The sequence below is a fragment of the Dipodomys merriami genome, unplaced genomic scaffold (genome assembly GCF_024711535.1).
Source record: "Dipodomys merriami isolate MVZ:Mamm:240054 unplaced genomic scaffold, mDipMer1.0.p SCAF_55, whole genome shotgun sequence".
NCBI classification, from domain to species: domain Eukaryota; kingdom Metazoa; phylum Chordata; class Mammalia; order Rodentia; family Heteromyidae; genus Dipodomys; species Dipodomys merriami.
This window is the reverse complement of record NW_027206124.1, coordinates 2,938,585-2,962,073: the sequence shown is the minus strand read 5'-3', so window position 1 is coordinate 2,962,073 and position 23,489 is coordinate 2,938,585. Positions and strand designations below refer to the sequence as shown.

The window sequence follows — 23,489 nt, the reverse complement described above, 5'->3', positions numbered from 1 at the left end:
CAGGAAAAATATTGTTATTGAATGCCTGACAGGTCCCAATAAATCTTTGTTGTCAATGTTTGCCCATGTATAAACTTGAATTTAAAGGCAGCAAAGCCTGAGGGCTGCTGGGGAACTGTACATGTTGCCATCTGACCTGCAAAGGAAGGGTTTGGGGCCCCAGCAGAACTGTAAGCTTAGGCAAACATAATCTTGAGGAATGTGACCTTGGCTGGGTACTTTCCACGGCAAATGTTGGCACAAAGCCAGCCAACTGCAGGCAGTACTGAGGATGTTTTATAGCACCCACCTGACAACCTACTTAGCCACCCTTTATTCTGGGTCATACACCATTGAGCATCGGTCCCTCCCCCAAAGACAAGGCTATTAGAGCCAAACCTGCAGGTTGGTCACAAACTGGAGGCTGTGTCTTAGTGAGGTTGGCAAGGAACACACTAGGTCTGTTGGTAAGTTTCACTACAAAATAATTTATTAACAGCTTCAGCACAAGATCCCTATGTACAAGCAACGCAGCACTCCTGACTACCCTACTGGGGGGCCTTTTTCTTCCCCCTTGCCTTCCGGACCTCTTCTATCAGATCTTTAAGATACTGTATTTCCTTGGCTAGAGAATCTGCCTTTTCCTTCAGATCCTCATTCTTCTTTTCTAGTTCTTTACACTCACCAGCAAGGGCTTCCTGCTCTGCCCTCTTTTTCTGGCGGTACCTAGTGGCTGCTGTCTTGTTTTGTTCCATTTTCTTCAGCTTTTTATCCAGCTTATCAACCCTGACTCTTGCAGTTTCCCCAGGAGGGTCATAGGGTTTGGAGCGGACAGACACACAGGATACACCTGGAGACTGCAGACGATTTGGAGAGCCCCTGGAGACAGAGGGGCTGTGCTGGGGAGAGTCCGAGTAGGACTCCGGGCTCATACAGATGCCACTGTCATTATCTGAGGGGGAGTCTTCCTCTTTTACATACTGGGGGACCGTGGTAAGATAAGTAGTGGAGTCAGACTTCCTGTCTCCTTCAGATATATCCACTTCACTGCCTAGATCTAAGCTAAAGGAATGATCTGGAATAGACGATAGAGAAAGAGGTTGTAAGAAGGTGAAGGGAGCAACCTGGTCGGTTTTTACATTTTCTGGGAGATGGCCAATTGGGTTCACTGTCTGGGGGGGCTCCTTGTTCTCTTGGACTATGGGAAAGAGATCACACGCGTCATCCAACGTGGCCAAAAGCTCATCAGGCATGGTTTCCATTTCCAGGTCATCGAAACGAAACAGGGCATCAAAATCGAACTCCTTCAGATCCATTTTCTCCAACATCCAATCTGTCCCAGAAAAGGCATCCTCTGCAAAAGATTTGACAGTCGATTAAACCAGACCCACAAAGTGGCCAAACCCGCGGTGCGCAAACCCACGCAAAAACTCACCCTTGCCGGTATCTGAGGCATTGACCAACCCATCCACAGCCAGCCATTCGGAGGAGCCCGCCTTTGCCTTGTCGCAGGAGAACCCATGAGGTTTGAAGTGCTTGGCCACCTCCAGGTAGTCATCTAAAAGGCCCAGACTGACTTCAGCCCCCAAATCCGACTGGTCGAAGGGGGACATCAAGTCCCCCACCAACACCTCGCTGCTCTGGTAGCTCATCTCCATCTCGGTCATGATGCGGGGCTTTGCTGGAATCGAGGAATGTGCTTGATTCGAAGGTGTCTTTGTCGGTTACAGCAACGCTGCTGCTGGATGCCGTGAAAAGCCTGAATAGGAACCAGAAGGCCATTCCCGTCAGAGGAAAACTCTAGAAAGAACTCCATCTTTTCTCCCGAAACGTGAGAAGGCCATATGGTAAACCCAGGGTAGGGAGCACACGGCCGCAGGGCCACTGTGCCGACCTCCACCGCCGGCTCCATTGCGCAAAATGGAGACTCCGCCATTCCCGGACGGGCCGCCCAGAGGAAGGCGCTCGTGCTCGCACCAAATACGGCCGTGAGCGCTGCGCCCCGCCCCGCCGCCATGACTCACGCCCCCGCCCCGCCGCCATCTTGGCGGCTGCCACGTTCGCGGGGCGCCTGGATCCCCCGCGAGCTGAGCGCGCGGCGGGGTCCCGGACAAGGCGGCTCCGCGGCGGGGCGGCGTCCCCGCCCCACAGGAGGCGGCCATCCCCCAGGACGCCGCGACAGGGGCCCCGCGTCCCGGCGCTCGTAAAACCGCTTCCCCCCGGGCGGCGCGCCCTGGCCGCCAGCCGCGCCCGCCCAGGCCGAGCCCCGCACCGCCGCAGGCGCGCGCACGCCCGGCCGGCCCCGCCCGGGTACTCACGCCATGGCTTAAGCCGCTGGGGGTTGCCGCTGCAGAGCCTGGTGCTGCTGCCGCTGCTGCAAAGGCCAAAGCTGCCGCAGGCACTGCTGCCTCTAATACGCCATGGTGGCTGCGCGCCCGCAGGGAGGGGAGGAGGGAAGGCGCGGGATCGCGGACACGTCTACATCTACCGGCGAGCTGAGGAAAATGGCCGCCCCACGCCGCGCGCCGGCCTTTTATAAACTCCGTGGGACGCAGCACCGAATGCATCCTTCCGCCGGGGTCACGTGACCCTCCCTGCCGGCTTACTCGTCTTCTCGTTGATATATCCACCGCCTCTAGACCCCCGACCAGTTTGTGAGGGTTGTACTAGGAATAGGAGTTTAATTTCAAAGCCTTATGAGATCAAAGGAAAGGACGCACTACTTTGCACCAAGCCTACGATGAAAGTGTCACGTTCCTTCCCGCCGCGGGCCGCGGAGGGATCTCTCATCTAGTCTCACTTCCGGTGTCAGCTCTAGGGCGGGGAAAAGTCTTTCCTTCTAAAGCAGCATTTTATTATGGAGACCTCCAGACTATCGCGCGAGATGCTGGCGGGAAGCGCGTCAACCTCATTGGCCCGATCGTGATGAGTCATTCATATCCCAAGCTCCTATTGGTCCGGAGCCTGCAGTGGGCGGACTACTGGGTTAGGAAACCGAGTCTCTGAACGGGAAGGGCCGAAGCCGTCTCTCCCGCCTCTGGAGTCCATCTCCCTTCGGTTCCCTGACCTGGCCTGCTGTTGACTGCCGCGAATGGCCGCCTGCTCGGGTTCCTGTACGAAGTAGTAACCTCTTCTTGCCGCCTGCAGAGGAGCTCGGAAATAACTACTGAACTTCCGGCCGCGTGCCTTCTCCCCGAGCTGAGCGCTCTCGGGCCTGGTCTGCCTTCCCAGGTGCGCCCGAGGCTGGCCCGGCCCAGAGCCCCTGGGAGTGCGGTGCAGGCCGGTCCCTGCTCCTGACCCCCGTGCCTCACGTGTCAACAGTACCATCGGGCTTTAGGAAACGTGGCTTTTCATCTGACACCCCTCCAAGGTAGTTTCATCAACTTCCAAAGTCCCCTTTCCAAGGATACTCAGCTTTCCAACAGGTCACCCTGAGGGCCTGCCAGAGACGTGTTTGGAAGTCGTCCAATTGAGCGCCAGCCCTCCACGGGGAGCTGCGGCAGGAGTGGAGAGAAGGCCCCCGCCCCTCCCTGTCCTCTGTACTCACACCCTTAACCCATACAAACGCCTGAAGGCTGGCGCGGTCACTTGTTAGCCAAGACATTTGGCTGAAATGTGAGCCCGTTTCCTCTGTACAATGGGGCTGAGTATCCTTGTCCTTGAAATGAAGTGAGATCATGTTGGTAAAGCACTCGGCTAACCAAAGTGCTCAGCAAATGGTTGCTATGATTCCTTGTCAGCCCTTAGGTCCCCTGAACTGACCTAGCCCTCCTCTCCATGATTCATTTTTCCTCAGAGAACCCGTCAATCACTTTAATGAAGTCAGCAACTATAAACTACTGGAATGCACAAGGCTTACTAGACGCTGTGAACATGTGGCTTTTCTTTCCTTGTGGGAATTCTGAAAGTGGACAGACGTAAATTGTCTTTTAAGCACAAAGGCAGTAAGAATCCTAAGCCATTATGTTTTTGGAAGAGATAACTAGGCCCGAGACCCTGAAGCAACCATGCAGATGGGTAACAAACCACTTGTTTTGAAAATACAGAGGTCATGGTGGGCTCTTGTCCCACCTAGCCTATTAATGGCCCAGATCAAAGGTTCTCTTGGCTGAAAATGGAGTCCCAGCACTCCTATAGGAAAATGTTTCACAACACATGCAAAAATCAAAGTTGGAGAGTTTTATTTTCTTCTTCCTGTTCTGTAGAAAGACATGTGTTCCCAGTTTAATTTCCTCCTTCACGCAGAAAAAGTATAGTTCTCTGGCTCAGCTACTCCTACATGGACCTAAAAGACTGACGTGACTCCAAATCTACCAGCAAACACATCGACCACCACCAAAGGGCAGGCAAGTGACTACAAGGCAAGTTGCAGGATTGGCCTCTGGGACAATAAGTTAAAGACTACAGCCAGTGCTGGTGGCTCACACCTGTAATCCTGGCTACTCAGGAAGCTGAAATTGAAGGATTGAAGTTCAAAGCTAGCCTGGGCAGGAAATGACACTATCATTTCCACTTAACCATCAGAAATCTGGAAGTGGTACTATGACTCAAAGTGGTAGAGCATTAGCCTTGAGCAAAAGAGATGAGACAGTGCCCAGGCCCTCAGTTCAAGCTCCACGACCTACCAAATGAATGAACAAAAATAAATAAAGACTACAAGGTGATCAAGAGGAAAAGGTAATATTCCCCAGTATGAAGCTGACAACCAAAAGCCCATCCGTGGTATATAGAGCATTTATACAATGAGCATGTAAAAGTATTGCAGATGCTCAGTTCTGTCTTGTACAGAGGCCAGCTCTAATTCCGTTAAGTCTCTTACATCTTCCTTGACCTTGATTTTCACACAAAAGGCCAGAGTTTGGAGCAGAAATTCTTGGCCAAGTCATGATCCCTAGGAAGGCGTGACATGGAAAGGGCAGTAGACACATACAGGATCCCTACTTATGCCCTTGATTCTGAGGTGAGTCCCCTTTGGAACCATCTGAGCTCTGGAGTGGAGAACAAGGGAGCAAAACAGCTCATGTGAGTAGCAAGAGCCAAGACCCAGGAAACACAGGTTTCCTCAGCACAGGGTATCCAAACGTGAGATTCAGGCTTTCCCATTTCTAAACTGTCACAGTCAACCATATAAAGATACTGCTGTTCTAGATTTTTTTTTTTTTTTAGGAAGGGGCAGCCAGACAAAAATAAATTTGTCATTTATTAAGTGTTTAAGACAACAATCAATACTTTCAGGCACTGGGTTTGCTAATCTAGATAGTGCCAAAAAATGGTCTCCAGATAGACAAGTAGGAGTTACCTAATCCTTCAGACAGAAGTGGGAGTTACTGAACAAAAAAGGCAGACCTTAGAGACAGCCACTGCACTTCCCCCAAGGGACAATGCTGTCCTGAAAGCATCTCAGAGCCTATGGATACCACCTACGTTGTTACAAAAAAAATGGCAACAGGGCCTGCCCAGTCAAGGCCTTGGAAGCAGCTCTTGCTTTTGAGATGAGTTGTGGTTCTGATTTTGTGCAGCAGTCAAGAGCTGGGACTGCCTCAACCAGGAGGTAAAAACATGGCACTTGACTGGGTAAGTTGGGACTCTAAAATCTTGAGGGTCTTTAAAGCTCTTTCCAGTGTGTTACATGAAATTTGACTAAAGATGACAGCGTGGGGAATGTTTCCATTTTGTAATACAGTGTATCTCAACAGAGAACATCCATTTTGGCAGCACTTTATCAAGCTTCTCCTCCAAGAGACACCCCAAGGGGGTGAAGGGGCTGCAGATCCCTCCGCATGAGGCACCTCCCCCTTCCTCTACACCGAGCCCACAGGAGCGTTTACACACACACACACACACACACACACACACACACACACACACACACACACACACACACACACACACACACACACACACACACACACACAATCTCAAACTCCCATTTGACTAAATAGCCAGGGTGGCATGCTCGCAATGCCTTCCTTACACAAGTGAAACAACTGAAATCCAAGGAAGCCTTGGGGGAGGTGGGGAGGGGTGGAGTCAGGAACACAGACGTAATCCAAGGTACCCTAGTTAACCTCCTAACCCATATCAAAGGGGGCAACCTTCTGCCTCTTCCCCCGAAGCCTGGGAGTTCAAGGAATGTCACTGAGGTGTTGGTTCACATCACCAGGAAGGGCTGAGACCACTGCTCAATCTCTCAGACAGAGAGGTAGTAAGAAGAGATCAAGTAAGACCACAACTGGACAGATAAAATAATACTGGATAGACGGTCACTCTCCACACACAGGAAAAGACGAGAAGACACTGACATGGTGTAGTCAACACTTCTCCCCACCTAGGACACATTTAATTACCATAAATAGTGCAATTTTAGCAGCGGAAAATAAGACGGGGCGTGGGAAGTGCCCGCCTCCCTCCCCTGTACGTTTGTGTGTGCTCTCTTCCCAAGTAGCACCAACTGCCCCGGGTGGCCAGAGAGAGGGCAAGAGGGTGGGGCCTGGCCGTGTTCACCTGCCCTCAGAGGTGCCTGCTGAGCTCCGCCAACACTCTGCTCCCTTGGCTGAGGTGGACATGGGGGAGGGAGGGTTTGGCCTGGGGCGTGTTCTTGCTGTTAAGGCAACATCCTAGAAAGGCAGGGCCTGTGGGGGGAAAAAACAGGGTCACTGAGCCCCAACTGGCCACTGGGCTTTCCAGCTGACACTCAGCCCCAGCCACCCTCCCTCGGCCTCTACTGCTAAGGCGCTGTTCCTGCAAGGCCTTCTATTGGCAATCGAGTGAATGAGTGGGGCCAACAATCCGGAAGTACTGTGCAGGCAGCCCTTCCCCTCGCCAGCCTGGCTCCAAGACCCACAAAGGAGACACAGAGGCGGACATGGAGGTGCTGTGAGCAGCTCCATACCCACCCACCACCTTCACTCTCACTGATGGCTACCAGACACCATCCCTAAACAACTCCACATCCAGTTTCTGCTGGGGATCAATTCAGTGCCCTCCCGCCCCCAAGAGGTGGTCTCAGCACGTATGCATGTAAGTTGCTCAGATGGATGCAATGGGCTTGCTTTCTAGGAACCAGGCTTTTCCTCCAACCTCAGTCCCTGAAACCCTAAATACTGCCTCAGCATTCATTCTACAGAGTTCAGCTTGCAAACAATCATGGCTCTTCTGTGACATTCAACTGAAAGGCAATGTGTTGATTAGGCAGATATCCTGCAGAGACAAAGCAAAACACAAAAAGAACAGAAGGGAAAAGATGGAGAAACACTAAATAGGAAGATGCACATGGGCAGAGCACAAAGAAGCAGGAAAACTGGGCCTGATGCCAACCTCCAGGCCCTCTCCACAGCTCAGGCCAGTGCTCCACCGTCCATGCAATCCCAGAAACCAGCGGAGAGGGTGGGGAGGGGGGTTAGGAGGAAGCACAGTGTTTGGTAACAAAAATAGAAAAGGGTGAGTGAAAAAACAGGAGGTGGAGATGCCATTCTTATCAGCCAGCATGAAGTGACCAGCAGGCAGGAGGCACCTGGGGACCTGCGAGGCACCGACCATGCAACCAAGTGTTTCTAACACAGACTTTGGGGGCCTGACCTCCTAACGCAGCTTTGGCCTTCACCTGCCCTACGTCTGTAGCAGCACCTCGGGCTCAGAGAGCGAGCAGTACAGAGTGTACCCCAGCTCATCTATCTCTTCGGGGGTGAGCTCTGCCAACAAGTTCACCTTAGGGTTCAGTGCACTGGGCAGGACTCCGGCCTCTAAGTAGCTAATGAGTCCTCTCAGGGCCTGCAGAAAACGGTCGGCCAGCATGTCTGGGGACCAGTCAGCCTCCTCCTGGGCCAAGTGGAGGATGACGTTGGTCAGCTGGCTGGCAGTGAGGTGACCCAGAGCTGGAGTGGACTTGCATATGGCCTTGAGGATCTTGAGGCACAGAGACCGGCAGCCCGAGTCGGCCTGGTCCAAAGCCCGCAGGCGTGCCGTCTCCGCGGGACGCAGACTCAGCCGCCACAGGTTGTCATACTGAGCTAGCCGGTGTGGCCTCGCCACCAAAACGGTGTCACCCAGGGTCACCGATGGCAGGAAGTCAATGACCAGATGCTTGTCCCGTTCATACTGCACCTCTAGCGTCAGGGCCTCTGGGGGCGGTGCTGGTCGGATCACGTAGTCCAAGAGGGAGCCTATGGCCGGCCAGTTGATGGAGCCGGCCACCACCTTCTCGAAAGTGTCGGCCACGGTCTTTGGAGAGAGGTAGCCCCCCACCACGCAGCGGTCCCAGTAACTGCTACCACGAGGAAAGTACTCTGGGTTCTCACGACGAACCAGGAAGAAACCAGGGACGTTCATGATGGTGTCCTCGCCGGGGATGCAGGACCACAGGTTCTGCTCCAGCACGAGTGGCACGATGAGCTGGATGTGGTCAGCCGTCACCACCTGCCAGCAAGAACGACAGCTTCTGAGGCCTACCTGACCTGCCCAAGAGACCTGCTCTCCCAGCAAGACGGATGCTAACGGCACAGAGCCCATCCACCTGGTGAGGACACTAGAAAGGGACGGGACAATGCAACGAGGCAGGCCGCCACAGGGCACAGGATGCACAGCTGGCCCCGGCCTTTCGGGTCCTGACCAATCACACTGCTGGGTGCCCTGCCCACCCGTGTAGACACCAGCCTCGTTACCTGCAGGTCGTCATAGAGGCTGCCACTCAGGTACATGTCCCGAAGGGGCATGTCAGGCAGCTTGGCCCGAAGGAAGCTCCGCAGCTCAGCACATATGTCCACGGCAGCTTGCTTGGCCCGCGCCTGCTCTCCGGCAGGGATGGCTGCCCGGTTCCGGTAGTAAGAAAGCAGTTTCTCCTGCAGGGACATGCGGAGTCGTGACTTCTTCAAGTCTACCTGGCCCTTCCTGGCCAATGGCTTGGGCCGGGGTGGGCTGAACGTATCTGCCAAGGCAAGAAAGAAAGGCGTGTGAGCTCTTCCCTGCTTGCTCAGTCTGTGCTGCCTCACACCAAGGGCAAGTGCCAGCTTCCCCTGACACATCTATAACTGAGAAGCGTCTGTGTAACACGCGAGTAGCACAGCACCGGTGTCCACAGGCAGGCCCAGCAGGGGCAGCAGCCTTCCTCACCTGTGTCGAAGGCTGCTGAGTCGGTGGGAAGGGTCTGCAGGGAGCGGCTCAGGCCTGCCTTCATGTCCCTGTTGAGCATTCGGGGGGAGCCCATCCAGTTTGGTTCTTCCCAGCTCCTTTTCCCTGAATGGCTCAGGCGGGTAGGGCTGGTAGGGGCACTGATTGCCCGGTCGTACATCTGAAACAGCAGAGAGGATCCAGAATACATGCCAACCTTCTCTCCTTGCCCTACCTACTCAGATCAATTTTTTTTTCAGTGCTCAGGATTGAACCTAGGCATTGTACAAAAATTAGGTCAAGCATGCTACCATTGGGGCTTTTTAGTATGTGCTGATCTTGGGGCTCGAACTCAAGGCCAGAGTGCTATCCCTGTGCTCTTTTGCTCAAGGCTTGTTCTCTACCACTTGAGTCACAGATCTACTTCTAGGGGTTTTTTTGGATGGTTAATTGGATAAGTGTCTCACAGACTTCCCTGTCTTTGAACCATGATCCTCAGATCTCAGCCTACTGAGTAGCTGGGATTCCAGGCATAAGCCACCAGCACCCAGAAGATCACTGAGCTTTTAGTTTAGAATACAGAATACATTGCTCTATGCAGAAAATTCTCAGAAAATGCTAATTGAAATAGTTATAAACAGATTTATCCACAATGCTACAACCCAGAGAAAATCATTACGATCAGGTATTTCAAGAAATACGTATTAATATAATCAGGATCACGTTCTGTATACGTCTTTTTTTTTTTTTTGGTCAGTCATGAGGCTTGAATTCTGGGCCTGTGCGCTCTTCGGCTCAAGGTGAGCACTCTACCACTTGAACCACAGCACAGACTTCCAGTTTTCTGGTGGTTAATTGCAGATAAGAATCTCACGGACTTTCCTGCCCAGACTGGCTTTGAACCGCAATCCTCAGATCTCAGCCTCCTGAGTAGCCAGAGTTACAAGCATGAGCCACTGGTGCCTGGCTCTGTATACTTTTTATTTGTACCAATCCTGGGCTTATACTCAGGGCCTGGGCGCTGTGCCTCAGCTTTTTTTCAGCTCAAGTCTAGAGCTCTACCACTTACGCCACAGCTCCACTTCCAGCTTTTAGATGGTTAAATGGAGACAAAAAGTGTTAGGGCTTTTCCTGCCCCAGCTGGCTTAAAACCATGATCTCCAGATCTCAGACTCCTGAGTAGCTAGAATTACAGGTAGCTTGGTACTCAGCATATTCTATGAACTAGTGAAACTGGATTTTTCACAACACAATTTTGAGCATGTCCTAACACTAAAGATGGTTCAATTTTTTTCTGACTACATACCATTGTACCTATAAATTTACCATGTTGAACACTGATTCATTTATTTACTCCAGTAGTATGCCAAGAGGATTGGTTTCCAGTCACCCCAAAGATACCAAAATCTTCCCTTATATAAAATGGCATCGTAGTTGCATGCAACCTACATGTATCTTCCTATATACTTTAAACTGTTTATTTTTAGCTTTTTTGTTTGTCATGGGGCTTAAACTTGAGGTATAGGTACTGTTCCTGAGCTCTTCTGCTCAAGGCTAGCACTCTACCACTTCCAGTCTTTTCTTGGTATTTCATTGAAGATGAGAGTCTCATGGGCTTTCCTGCCCAGGCTGGCCTTGAACCTCAATACTCAGATCTCAGTCTCTTGAGTAGCTAGAATTATAGGCATGAGCCACCAGCACCTGGCTTTAACATAACATTTCAATGGGTTTCACTATGATATTTTCAGGTGTCTATAATATACTTTGGTTCAAGCTGTATACTTTAAAATTTCATTCACTTATTACATATTGCCTGTATTCTCCTAGTAGACTGGAAATTCCATGAGGTCAGGGACCAGACCTATTGGATTTTCTGTATTCTTAATACCTAGGACAATGCCCAGCACCCAGCAATCCATAAACTACAGTTCTGCATTGTGGGTTCCACACCTATTGATTCATTCAAGGACAAACTGATCAAATGTCTTAAAAATAAGAGTAGTGAAATTATTCTATTAAAAAAAAAGAGGAGGAGGAGGAGGAAAGAGAAATAAAATGTGCAGCCAGGTGTCAGTGGCTCTTGTATGTAATCCTATGAGACTAGGGTTCGTGGACAGCGGTTCAAAGCCTGTCCAACCAGAAAAATACAGAAGATTCTTATCTTCAATTTACCACTAAAAAAGCAAAAGTGGAGCTATACCTCAAGTGGTAAGAGTGCTAAGCTTGACCAAAAGAGCTCAGGAATGGTAGCCAGGTCCTGAGTTCAAGCCCCAAGACCAGCACACACACAAAGAAAGTACAATGTGCTGTTGCTACTTTAAAATAGTCAATTCCCAATTTTTACTTGTTGTCATAAACTTTATCTGTCTCTCCAATGAATTCTTTTTTGTTGGTCATGGGGCTTGTACTCTGGGCCTGGGCACTGTCCCTCAACTCTTCAGCTCAAAGCTAGCGCTCTACCATTTGAGTCACAGCACCTTTTCCAGTTTCTCATGGCTAATTGGAAATAGGTATCTCATAGACTTTCCTTCCCGGGGCTGGCTTTGAACTGTGATCCTCAGATCTCAGCCTCCTGAGTAGCTAGGATTAAAGGCGTGAGCCACCAGCGCCCAGCTCCAATGACTCCTAAAGCCTCGTGAGTTCTTGCCTAACCATGCCAAGCCCCCGGGCTGACTCCACCAACAGTGCCTAGAAAGGGCTGCACACTGCAGAGCCACCTCTCCACCTCCCATCCCAGCCCTGCCTGCACACACTTACCCGCTTAACCGCCAGCGTGGCAATGCCCAGCATGGCGGCTCCGCCCACCCCCAGCACCAGCCGGGCATTGGAGAGCACAAAATCGATGGCCGTCCCCAGGCCATTGTCGTCCTTCTTGCCTTTGCGCTCACCGGCGCCCGCCATTGCTCACCTGAAAGCGAAGACACACAGCCATCACCAAGGGCCCTCAAGAGCCCACCTCTTCACCTCCTCCCCACCAAGGTCCAGTGTTCCTCTTGCCTCTAGCACTGCCTGCTCTAGCGTCCAGAGGGTGGTACCATGCACCATGATGCATTGATGCAAGGGGGAGGGGGCACCTTGTACTGTGGTGATGGGAAAACCTTTCAAGATCTAGTGAGATTATAAAAAGCACTGAGTTGCCAGGCGCTGGTGGCTCACGCCTGTAATCCTAGCTACTCAGGAGGCTGAGATCTAAGGATCAAGATTGAAAGCCAGCATGGGTAGTAGAGTCCCGGAGAGACTCTTATCTCCAATAAACAACTCAAAAAAGCCAGAAGTGGTGCTGTGGTGCTCAAGGCATTAGCCTTGAGCATAAAGAGGCTCAAGGACAGCACCCAGGCCTTGAGTTCAAGCCCCAGGACGGCCAAAAAAAAAAGTCCTGAAATTGAGTGCTTGCCTTGATACCAGCCTAATTAGCTGGTGACCTCAAATGAGTTACTTTACCTACCTGTTAGTTATGAAAAGGGATAATGATCCCTATAGAGCCCAAATGATAGGGCTGTCGTAGGAAAACACCTGCTGCAATACTATATTCCAACACTTTGTAAACTGTAAACATGTTCCACAAAAGAGAGCCATGATTAAGTTTTTAAAGATTTCTACACACAGGACAAAAGGTCAGCTACCACAGAGCAACTGTCAATGCACACTGTACCTTCTGAGGTAGAGCTCAAAGGCCTCTGAAACTCACTCCGTAGCTATCCTGGGACCAAAATTAAGCAGAGTAGAAGGCTTTTCCTGCTGTAATGTAATGCCCTCACCAACCTCCCAAGGACAAGGTGATGACCTGGAGGACATGTGCATAGCTCTACCATGAAGGCATGGCCCCATGCTACAACTTACTCCAACCTGTTCAAATGAGCCAGCCCCTGCTCCGTATTCCCTGCATTCAATGCCAGCAGCTGCACCAGCCCACAGGCCACTCAGCCCCTGGCCAAAAGGGCCAGCCACTGGCCCCTTGGGGAAATCAAGGAAGAATATTTGTTAAATGGGTACAGGTTCAAATTTCTAGTTTTCAAAATTCTAGAAATCTTTTCTACAAATGACTTCATACTACTTAACTATGCACTTCTATTGAAGATGGCTTAAAAATAAAAAAGCCAGGCGCCAGTGGCTCATAGCTTAACCCTAGCTACTCAGAAGGCTGGGATCTCAGGATCACAGTTCAAAGCCAAGCCAAAAAAAAAGTCCGTGATACTCTTATCTTCATTTAACTACCAAAATGCCTTGAGCCCAAAAGCTCAGGGACGGCGCTCAGGCCCTGAGTTCAAGCCCCAGGACCAGTACAAAAGAATTAAAAAGGTAGAGAGGAGATAGCCACACTCCAATATGGTAAGCATCCTCACATTTTAGATTTCTAACTTAATGGCACAACTAGGAAAATACCAGTTCTGAATGTTTACTGCCTAGCAAGTCACAGGCATTTCGGTAAACATGTCTGAATTGAGGAAATATGAGAATAACAGTGAGTGTGAGCGGCCAGCAAACACCCTCCACAGTGAAGGCCTCTGACCCCAGCCCTCATTGTTGGCAGAAGCAAGGCATATAAACTTGAAGCCTTTTTCTCCCAAAGCCAGTCACAAAGCAAAGGCTAAATACATGACTCTAGGTGCTGGATGTGGCTCAGTAGAACACTTGCCTAGGATGTGAGAAGCTCTGGGTTCAAGCCCTAACACCAAATAATCATCATCATCATCATTATCATCATCATCATCTTGCTGCAGCCAGGCACCAGTGGCTCACCCCTGTAATCCTAGCTACTCAGGAGGCTGAGATCTGAGGACCGTGGCTCAAAGCCAGCCTGGGCAGGAAAGCCTGTGAAACTCTTATCTCCAGTTAACCACCAGAAAACCTGAAGTGATGCTTTGACTCAAGTGGTAGAGCACTTGCATTGGGCTGAAGAGCTCAGTGACAGCGTCCAGACCCAGAGTTCAAGCCCCACAACCAACTTAAAAAAAATCTTTCCTGCCTCTACAATCTGTACACTAATCCTCTTAACCACCCACCCACACACACACACACACACACACACACACACACACACACACACACACACACACACACACACACACACACGGGAGGGAAAGGAAGGGGAGGGAAGGGGAGAGGAGGGGAGGGGAGGGGAGAGGGGAGGGGAGGGGAGGGGAGGGGAGACACTAAAGGGTCGTAGACAGCTTGTACCTCACCCCTTTCTAGCTTCTCTCCATTAACCACTAAGTCCTAAGCATTTGGGGAACATTCTGGCACTCACCGCTACATTTGACCCAGCAAGTATCTGTTGCAGGAATGAATTATTAACCCTGTGGAGTAGATTCTTCTTGGTGGCAAAGTATAGCACCCAATCAAAAAGATTAGAAATACCAAGATTTCAATACATCATCATTTCTCCTTGGGATGCAAGACATCACTCCACCCTGTTCCTGAACTGCCATAGGCAAACCCGCTAATCAACGTAAGTCGCTGAGAAACAAAAGTCCTTCTTTCCACGGCCACCTGTGATCCCCTCCTACCCCATCCCCAAGGCGGGCTATCTTCACCCGTCTGCCCAGCTCTTTATGCACAGCACCACCAGGATGATTTCCAGTTCCTTAATGGGCTGGAGCTTTCATCTCTGTCCCTAGAGACTACAGAATACCAGGGACCAGGGTCACACAAGGAACTCTGGGAAGGATGCTGAATTAGCATCATTATGTTTTATGGAATACTTCTTGGTGAGACTAGCTTCCAAAGATATAGGACTACATACGTCTTACCAAGGACCACAGCCAGAGTGGTGTGTGCGCACTCATTGTAAACTGAGGGGGCCAGTTCCATTTCACAAATGACAAAATGAAAGCTTAGAGACATGCCCTAAATCCGCAGCTGTTAGTAGCAATGCCAGTATTTGAACCTAGGCCTCAAACTCTGAAGTCCATATGTTACACTTGCTGGGAACTTGATCTGATCTACTATTGAACAGACAAAAAACAAACAGAAGAATGAGTCAGATTAGAACTGAACTCTAATGAATTTAAGCAGTATCTTTTCAAACATGTTCATATATAAAATATTCTATAAAATGATTACAGTAATTCTATTTTAGTGAGGCCTAAAATTCAGGACCTTAGGTTTAAACATAGAACTTCCCTATGGCCCACTCTTGAGCATCTACCCAGGGCATAACAAGTCAGGATATGGTAAAGATACTTGTGCATTCATGTTCATTGCTGCACTATTCACAATAGGCAAGTTATGGAAACAGCCCAGATGGCCTACAATAGATGAGGGGATCAATAAAATGTGGTACCTATACACAATGGAAATTTACTTATCCATTAGAAAGAATAACCTTATGTCATTTGCAGGGAAATGGATGGATCTAGAATAACTGTTAATTGAGGTAAGACAAGCTCAGAGAGATAAACAACACATTTTCTCTCCTATGTGGAAGCTGGATCTAAAATACAACTGGACATGATAACCTATACAGAACAATAGGCATTCACACAAATCAGACTAACAGAGGATGCTCTTAGGGGAAGAACCCAAAGGTGTAACTCCTCTGAACATTTAAAATACTATTTATCAAAATGAGTTCCAGGGAATGAAAATGTGGTTTTGGTGGTAGAGTGATTTTTTTTCAGGGGGGTGGGGTGCAAAGGAAAAGGCATGGGGGGAAGAAGGGTGAACGAATGCAATAATGCTGTTCAGTATATACTGTGTGGAAAAAGACCTATGTAACTTATGGACAGGGACGGGGGGGACGGGGAATTAGGGGTGACATTGTCCAAAAAAGAAATGTACTCCATCCCTGACTTATGAAATGGTAACCCGTACAACACTTTAATAATAAAACTTTTTTTTTTAATTCAGGGCCTATTTTTCTCAATTAGAGAACCCATTTTAGGGCTAAGCATGGCTCAAGTGGCAGAGCACTTGCCTCAGATGCTCAAGGCCCTGGGAATGATTGCCAGTTCTGCAGAAGACAGAGAGAGCGAGCTTCTGTTCAAACGTCTATTTTCTCTATGGAATTCTAAGGGCTAAAGGAATTTAAGAACTGTAGTCACTAAGGAAAGCTTTTCCCCTTCCTAGTACCCCATATCAGAAAACCAGACACGGGCTGGGAAGGTGGATCAGTGGTAGAGCGCTTGCCTTGCATGCTCAAGGCCCTGGGTTCGATTCCTCAGCACCACATAAGAAAAAAGAAAAAAGCCGGAAGTGGAGCTGTGGCTCAAGTGGTAGAACGCTAGCCTTGAGCTGAAGAGCTGAGGGACAGTGCCCAGGCCCAGAGTTCAGGCCCCACGACCGGACCCCAAAAAAAAAAAAAAAAACCAGAAAACCAGACACTTCCAGGAACAAGGTCCTACGTACCTGAGTTGTCTTACTGCATCTGTGAGGTGGGAGAGAGGGCAGGAGTGTCTGCTGAAGGCACCTTTATCCTCCTTCCCTTGGAATTAGGGTATGAGGGGAAAAAGAGAGGGTCCTAGATGAGCCCCCCTAACTTGCGGTGAAGGAAGACCAGCCCCTTCTCTAGCTGCTTCTCCCGGGCCACAGGATCCTCGAGCTGCTGATTTTTCCGGAACTCACGGCGGATAGTAGCAAAGTAGAAGTCTCGATCAGTGTAGCGGAGCTCTCGGCCTTGGCGCAGCAGAGCCCTGTAGAGACTCAGCACCGCCTCTCGGCTCCACGGGGCCATGGGGGACTGGCAGGGGCGGGACGTGGCCTTCTAGACAGAAACAGGAAAACCTAGTCAGAATTAATGCAATAGCGTTTATAGACACAGTAAGCTAAGAGTTCTTAATCCAAGATACAGAGACTACCCACGTTACACTATGACTTCAGGGCCGAGCTAGGGCTATATCCCAGCCTCCCAAGATTCCCTCAGGGAAAATGCAAGTTAGGGTGCACCAGGACTTGGTAACTATACCCTCTGGTCTTGAGACCTTTCTCAGTCACCTACCTGCCACAGGCTTTGGGTAAGGTACTTAACCCCACTGAACAGCAGCTTCTCACTTGTATACTAAAGGTAATGGCAACTACCACTTAAGGTCATTGTGAGGACTGTCCACAGGAAACACTTATATATAATAGAACTCTACCACTAGATATGGTCCAGAGTGGCGGAAGGCAAGGACTCAGTCACACTCTATCTACTTCAGGCATTATCTCGACAGGATTTCCACTTGACTAGTTCCTCTTCAAAGTGAGGCTGACATATTTTGCTCAAGTGGTATCAAATGTCAATGTATGGGAACATGATCAGAACAGCACTTGATACACACTCAATACCTCTATCACAGATAGAACAGCTCCCACTAAATACCACACTCCATTATAAATTAAATGTCACCGCCTTCCTCAGCACCTATAAACTCTTACACAGGCAGGGGCTGGAAGGTGGCTCAATGGTAGAGCGCTTGCCTTGCATGCATGAGGCCCTGGGTTCGATTCCTCAGCACCACATAAGCAAAAAGAAAAAAAAGCCGAAAGTGGCACTGTGGCTCAAGTGGTAGAGTGCTAGCTTTGAGCTGAAGAGCTGAGGAACAGCGCCCAGGCCCAGAGTTCAGGCCCCACAACCGGACCAAAAAAAAAACTCTTACACAGGCAATGTTATCATGTGTTAAGTGCTCTGTCATTCGGCCTGGCACTGGTGCTCACACCTGTAATCCTAACTACTCAGGAGGCCAAGATTTGAGTACCAACATTTGAAGCCAACCCTAGTAACAAAGTATCTGAGACTCCTGATTTCCAAATGGGCACCAAAAATCCACACGTGGGACTGTGACTCCAGTGGTAGAGAGCTAGCCTTGAGCGAAACAGCTTGTGGACAGCACCCGTGTTCAAGCCCCAGTACCGGCACACACACATACACACAAAAAATGTATTCTGTCATCCATTATTACATGTAAACCAAAAGCCGAAGAGGAGGTCAGAGTTCCTAAGTGGTCCTCTGTGGAGAAGGGCTACCCTAGTGCTGGGGTGCTCTAGGCACACCCCAAATAACAACTCACTCATCATCCCCATTTAAAGAGGAGGCAACTGAAGCTAGGAGAGGGAAGTCGCCTGTCCACAGGCCACAGCTGTAAAAGGGGGGCGGGGCGGGTCACCCTGGGCGGGGCCTTTCCAAAATGTTCAGCAGAATTCTGGGCGCTCCAGGAACTTTCTTAGCCGGGAAGTGGTACAAACGGGTTCAAAACGATGCTGAATTGAAAAAAAAAAAATCCTCCCGCTACACACACGCGTCCCCGTGTGCAAGAAATACAGAAATGAATGATCCCCCCGCCGCCCCGTTACAGAAATACAGCCACGGGCCTAAGTGGGAGAGCCGAGAGCCTGGAGACAAAGACGGTGGACTTTGGGCCCCAGCCTCGGGTCTCGCGGGCGTCCCGGCGCCGCCGGCCTCGGCCGCACCGGGGTCGCCCGGCCCGGGGCTCCCCGGGGGAGCCGGGCAGCTCGGAGACCCCCACGCCAAGGGCCGCCTCCCAGGGCGCCGGGCGGCGCGGGGCCGCCGACCCCGGGGTGGGCCGCGTCGGGGTGCACCGCGCCCCGGCCGAGGCCGGCGGCCCCGCGGCCGGGGGCCTGGGGCGGGGGCGCGCTCGGGCCGGACGGCCAAGGGGCGGCCGGGCGCGCTGGGCGAGCCCCCAGCGCCGGCGGTGGCCCGGCCGGGACGGACGGGACGGGACCCCGGCAGGGCCCGGAGGCGAGGAGCGACGAGCCCCCGGCCGCCGGCCACCCTCGACCCCTCCGCCCCTCACTCACCGCGGGCCGCGCGCACTACCTCTGCTTCGGACTCGCCTCTCGCCCAGTACCTCGCTCGGGGGTCACCCGTCAATATGGCCCCTTCACTTCCGGGGCACGACCTCGCGCACCAAGCCGAGGGAGGGACGCCAGGGAGCTCAGGGGCGGGCGGAGGTGGAAGGACTTCCGGTCTGCGCTTCTGGTCTCCCTCCCGAGGTAGGGCCCCGCCCCTCGCGGGACTCCGCCTGGATCGCATAGCTCCGCCCCGCTTCGTGACGTCACCCGCCCCTGCGGGCCCCGCCCCCTGGTGAGTCACTGAGCGGGGGTCGGCCGGTGGGCGCCGCGTGGGCACCGAGTGGACCTAGGGGAGCGGACGTGGGTGTCCTCACAGCCTGGCCAGGCCGCAAAGACGTCGTCCCCGGCTGCCACCTGCTGCCCGCCCCTCTCTGGTCAGTTCTGGCCAGCCCCTCACCATCTGCTGACACCCCCTCCCAACACACACACACACACACAGGCCAGAGTCTATCACTAATGCGTTATTTCTTCTCCTGGCCTTCAGAGTTCTTCCATATACACGTTCTCGGATCTCTTCCCTTCCATCCCTCCGTGGTGTTCCCGCTCCAGGCCCCTTGGCTCCTGGCAAACTCCTACCCTCCCTTCAGAGCCCACCTCAAATGTCCCCACCCAAGTCTTTCCAGCCCCTTCTTCACTCTTCACACTGAAATACCTGCACCCGGGTGACGGCTGTTTTTAACCCATTCCACAACAACCCCCGGTGGCTTCATTCACTTTCCTGTCCCGTGCCTGGCTGGCTTAGGCCTTTGGAGTCCCGGATAGCTGCCCTGAGGGTACAGGTACATTTCCTAGCCTTTCTGGGCTGAGGAATTAACTGGGGAGGGAGGGGAGGGTAGAAGGAGTGAGCGGAGCTGGGGAAGATACTCAGTTATAGTCTATCAGCTGTACCTTTCTGCCACAAATCTTGGGCCTCTGATGTGCAAGGCGCTGCTGTAGGTGCAGGAGAAATACCTGGCACTTGTCTGGACAAACCAGAAGGGAGGATGGGGTGAGGGTGGCTAATGCCCTGGTGTGGGCACTTCAGTGGCAGCCTGGGGCAGCCAGGCAGTGAAAGGAGAGGACAGCGATGTGTGCAAAGGAACAACCATCCATCGGACTCAGTGCTTTACAAAGTTTTATGTCAGCATCCAACCCCAGCGTCCCTGTTGATAACCAACAGTATTGGTGTGCGTACGTACACCAATACACCAGCACTGAGGCTTGAACTCAGGGCCTGAGCACTGTCTCTTAGCGTTTGTGCTCAAGGCTAATGCTTTACTAATTGAGCCACAGCTCCACTTCCAGTTTTCTTCCTGGTTAATTGAAGATCAACTGAAAGCCAGGCGCCAGTGACTCACACCTGTAATTCTAACTACTCAGGAAGCTAAGATCTGTGGATCATGGTTCAAAGCCAGCCCAGGCTGGAGAGTCTCGTGAGACTCATCTCCAATTGACCACCAGAAAACCAGAAGTGGCACCGTGGCTCAAAGTGGTAGATTGCTAGCTTTATAGCTCAGGGACAGTGCCCAGGACCTGAGTTCAAGCCCCATGACGAAAGAAAGAAAGAAAGAGAGAGAGGGGGAGGGAGGGAGGGAGGAAAGGAGGGAAAGTCTCACTGAGTTTTCTACCTTAATTCTCAGTCTACTGAGTACTCAGAATTGCAAGCATAACACCAGCACCCAACTGAGTATCCTAGTTTTAGAACTGAGAAAGACCTAGACAGCCTCAGGAATTCCTTTGAGCCCTGAGCAGGCGGCCAAGAGCCTGGTGGCTGAGAACACGAAACACAACCCAAGTCCATCTTTCTCCCAAGTGTGTGTTCTTTCCATTCCTGCAGGCTGCCCTACTTTATTCTTTAAAGAATTGATTTTGTGACCCAAATAAATCTTAACTGGCGACATTTCCAGCTAAAAGATCAGGTAACCAACCATTCATATCTCTCCTGACCTTCCTTCCTTCCTTATCTAGAGAGAGAGAGAAAGAGAGAGAGAGAGAGAGAGAGAGAGAGAGAGAGAGAGAGAGAGAGAGAGAGTGTACTGGGCTTGAACTCAGGGATGAGCACTGTCCCTGAGCTTTTTTGCTCAAGACCAGCACTCTACCACTTGAGCCACAGTACCACTTCTGGCTTTTTAGGTGGCTCATTGGAGATAAGAGTCTCATAGACTTCCCAGCCCAGGCTGGCTTCGAACCAAGATTCTCATATCTTGGCCGTCTAAGTAGCTAGGATGGCATGTGTGAGTCACAGGTAGCTGGCTTTTGGAATATTGTTTTAAGGATGGAAGGACAGAGGGAGATTCCTTTGGAGGTATTCCCTCCTTAGGCCCCACCCCTCTGCAGCCACCTGGCACATCAGATTCTGCATTTCACTTCCAGATCACAAGGCCCCTCCCAGCTCTCAGTGCTCCTGGGGCAATGGGGGATGGGAAAGGTCATTGCCACCACCTAATTGTATCCAGAGGATGCTCAGAGGCCAGAGACCCACAGCAGGGACACTGAGCCACATCTCAGGGCTCTACTGGGGTCCATGTGATGAAGGGCATTCTGGGATATCTTGGCTGAGAGTGCAGGATTGATGAACTCCTAGGACTCCCAAGCAGACTTTGGAAACCAAGGACACCAAGTCCAAGACAGGACCTCAAGAAGTCTGAAGCTGTGCACTGTGTACCCCTTGACCTTAGAAAGCCTCAGTGGTCAAGGGCAAGCTGTTGGGACAAAACTGAAGAAAACATTTTCGCTAAATGACCCAGGAGCACCAACCCTGGTGCTTGCAATGTGTTATCCAGGGAGTCACTCATGCGGCATTTATTGAGCACCTAGTAGGTCTAAGAAGGGAATACAGAAGTGACATGTCTCCCTCAAGTTCAGAATCAAGGCAAGATGGACAGGCGTGCAGACAGGGCTGGAGACAACTTTCACAGGTGCTGTGGAGCTGAGCAGAGCCTGGAGGTGAGCACAGGGCAGGGGCCGGGAGGTGAGACCTGAGGCTGGACAGGTGGGCATGCTGGACTTGAGAGGAGAGCGATGGACGGGGTGAACCTCAGGTCCGTTCACCAAAGTCTGGCACAGGCTGTGGCTTTGCATTCAGCCACACAACAGTCGGGTGACTCCCACAAGGCTCTCCGCGCGCCTGGATCTTAGTTTCCACCTGTGAATGGAGGGAGTGGTGAGCAAGCCGAGGGGAACTATTTGCTGTGAGCATTGTCACTGTGGCGGAGGGCTACAGAGCACAGCAGACCAGTGATGGGACCCAGTGGCCCCTTCAGGGCCCAGCTGGCCACAGTCTTGAGCATGAATCTGACCCGAACACCAGTGAGGAGTCCACGCCACGGTCAGACTTGTGTCTTGGAAAGATGAGGCTGAGGCTTTGTGGGGACAGCAAGGGATAACACTTATTAAGCGCCTTCTGTGTATCAGCATTTACTTACATGCACCAATTCCCCTAATCCCTTTTTTTTTTTTTTTTTTCTGGTGCTAGTCCTCAGCTTTTGTGCTCAAGGTGAGCGCTCTACCACTTGAGCCACAGCACCACTTCTGGTTTTCTGGTGATGCATTGGAGATCAGAGTGTCATGGACTTTCCTGCCTGGGCTGGCTTTGAACCACGATCCTCAGATCTCAGCCTCCTGAGTAGCTAGGATGACAGGCGTGAGCCACCCGCATTGCTGGGAATTTAAAGAGCAAGTTGGAAGGTCAGAGAGGGACAAAAAGGTAATTGTATGTGTTGTGTGTGTTATCTGGGTGCTTGGCTTTGGGTTGTCATGCTGGGGGGTGGAGAGGAACCCAGCTCAGGAAAGGAAGTTGCAAAAGCCAGAGAGAGAGAGAGAGAAAGAGAGAGAGAGAGAGAGAGAGAGAGAGAGAGAGAGAGAGAGAGAGAGAGGGAGGGAGGGAGGGAGGGAGGGAGGGAGGGAGGGAAAGAGAGAGAGAACTTCCAGTGGAGCAATCACAGAAGAGACCTGACAATCAGTCAGGTGCCCCTTACTCCTGGGTAGCAGCAACCAAGGCCTCTGCTAGGGACAAAGGAGCCTGCAGTTTGCAGGTGCTTTCCGTTTCTTTGCCCAGTGGGAAGGTGGGAGGAGGTTGAAAAAAATTGAGCCCATTTGTTTCCCTGAAATGGTGGGGGATGACTAGCGAATGTTGCGACAGAAAACTCCAGCCAGCCAGGCCTGCCTCGCGGCCTCGCGGCCTCCAGGGGACGACCCGGGCAGCCCAGTAATGGAGCCGCCGGCTGCGTCCAGAGCAGAAAAGCCAGCCAGGGACTGAGCAATCCGTCACAAAGCCAGCCGCTCCCCTCTTAATGAGTGTGCCGTCATTTGCTGTCATCGATCTGTTATTCTTCGGACTAAAATCAGATCTCCTTGGATAGGAGAGAGCCCTGTCCACCAACATTGGCCTGCGAAATCTGAGCAGCCCCTATTAAGCCTGGAGGTGTTGCAAAGGTCAAAGGGAATGTAGGACTGTGCACTAACACACACACACACACACACACACACACACACACACACACACAAAGAGATCATTGGCACAAGGCTTTGGCTCAGCAGTAAAGCAACTGCCTAGCAAGTGCAAGTCCCTGAGTCCAAACACCAGTACTAACAGAAGGAGGACGAGGAGAACTATTGGAAGAAAGGATGCTGGACAG

The 23,489-nt window shown here is 51.4% G+C and overlaps 3 protein-coding genes across 5 annotated transcripts; all 3 read right to left on the bottom strand.

Moving 5' to 3' along the window:
• Window positions 1–447: 447 nt before the first annotated feature.
• Atf4 (activating transcription factor 4) lies at window positions 448–2,487 on the bottom strand. Its single transcript, XM_069999578.1, has 3 exons — window positions 2,298–2,487; window positions 1,415–1,738; window positions 448–1,333 (listed from the first exon to the last, which is right to left on the bottom strand). The coding sequence occupies exons 2-3, from the start codon at window positions 1,644–1,646 to the stop codon at window positions 528–530; spliced, it is 1,038 nt and encodes a 345-aa protein (XP_069855679.1). The 5' UTR covers window positions 1,647–1,738; window positions 2,298–2,487; the 3' UTR covers window positions 448–527.
• Window positions 2,488–4,143: 1,656 nt separating this feature from the next.
• On the bottom strand, window positions 4,144–16,519 carry Mief1 (mitochondrial elongation factor 1). Of its 2 annotated transcripts, XM_069999575.1 has the most exons (6): window positions 16,432–16,519; window positions 11,842–11,992; window positions 9,088–9,265; window positions 8,640–8,902; window positions 7,687–8,394; window positions 4,144–6,611 (listed from the first exon to the last, which is right to left on the bottom strand). In XM_069999575.1, the coding sequence occupies exons 2-6, from the start codon at window positions 11,983–11,985 to the stop codon at window positions 6,597–6,599; spliced, it is 1,308 nt and encodes a 435-aa protein (XP_069855676.1). In that variant the 5' UTR covers window positions 11,986–11,992; window positions 16,432–16,519; the 3' UTR covers window positions 4,144–6,596. The 2 variants fall into 2 exon arrangements, with proteins under 2 accessions (XP_069855676.1, XP_069855675.1); XM_069999574.1 differs by having other exon boundaries at window positions 4,144–8,394.
• Window positions 16,520–16,543: 24 nt separating this feature from the next.
• Miurf (mitochondrial elongation factor 1 upstream open reading frame) lies at window positions 16,544–19,001 on the bottom strand. Of its 2 annotated transcripts, none has more exons than XM_069999576.1 (2): window positions 18,820–19,001; window positions 16,544–16,786 (listed from the first exon to the last, which is right to left on the bottom strand). In XM_069999576.1, the coding sequence occupies exon 2, from the start codon at window positions 16,754–16,756 to the stop codon at window positions 16,544–16,546; it is 213 nt and encodes a 70-aa protein (XP_069855677.1). In that variant the 5' UTR covers window positions 16,757–16,786; window positions 18,820–19,001. The 2 variants fall into 2 exon arrangements, with proteins under 2 accessions (XP_069855677.1, XP_069855678.1); XM_069999577.1 differs by having other exon boundaries at window positions 16,544–16,783.
• Between the last annotated feature and the right edge of the window lie 4,488 nt (window positions 19,002–23,489).

What these genes read in the sequence shown, in the direction of transcription:
- Atf4 (XM_069999578.1), bottom strand. Translation starts at nt 1,646, where the DNA reads ATGACCGAGATGGAGATGAGCTACCAGAGCAGCGAGGTGTTGGTGGGG. An exon ending in TGCCTCAGATACCGGCAAGG is followed by an intron (nt 1,334 to 1,414) that starts GTGAGTTTTTGC and finishes AATCTTTTGCAG; the next exon opens with AGGATGCCTTTTCTGGGACA.
- Mief1 (XM_069999574.1), bottom strand. Translation starts at nt 11,985, where the DNA reads ATGGCGGGCGCCGGTGAGCGCAAAGGCAAGAAGGACGACAATGGCCTG. An exon ending in CCACGCTGGCGGTTAAGCGG is followed by an intron (nt 9,266 to 11,841) that starts GTAAGTGTGTGC and finishes CTGCTGTTTCAG; the next exon opens with ATGTACGACCGGGCAATCAG. An exon ending in CTCAGCAGCCTTCGACACAG is followed by an intron (nt 8,903 to 9,087) that starts GTGAGGAAGGCT and finishes TTGCCTTGGCAG; the next exon opens with ATACGTTCAGCCCACCCCGG.
- Miurf (XM_069999576.1), bottom strand. Translation starts at nt 16,756, where the DNA reads ATGGCCCCGTGGAGCCGAGAGGCGGTGCTGAGTCTCTACAGGGCTCTG.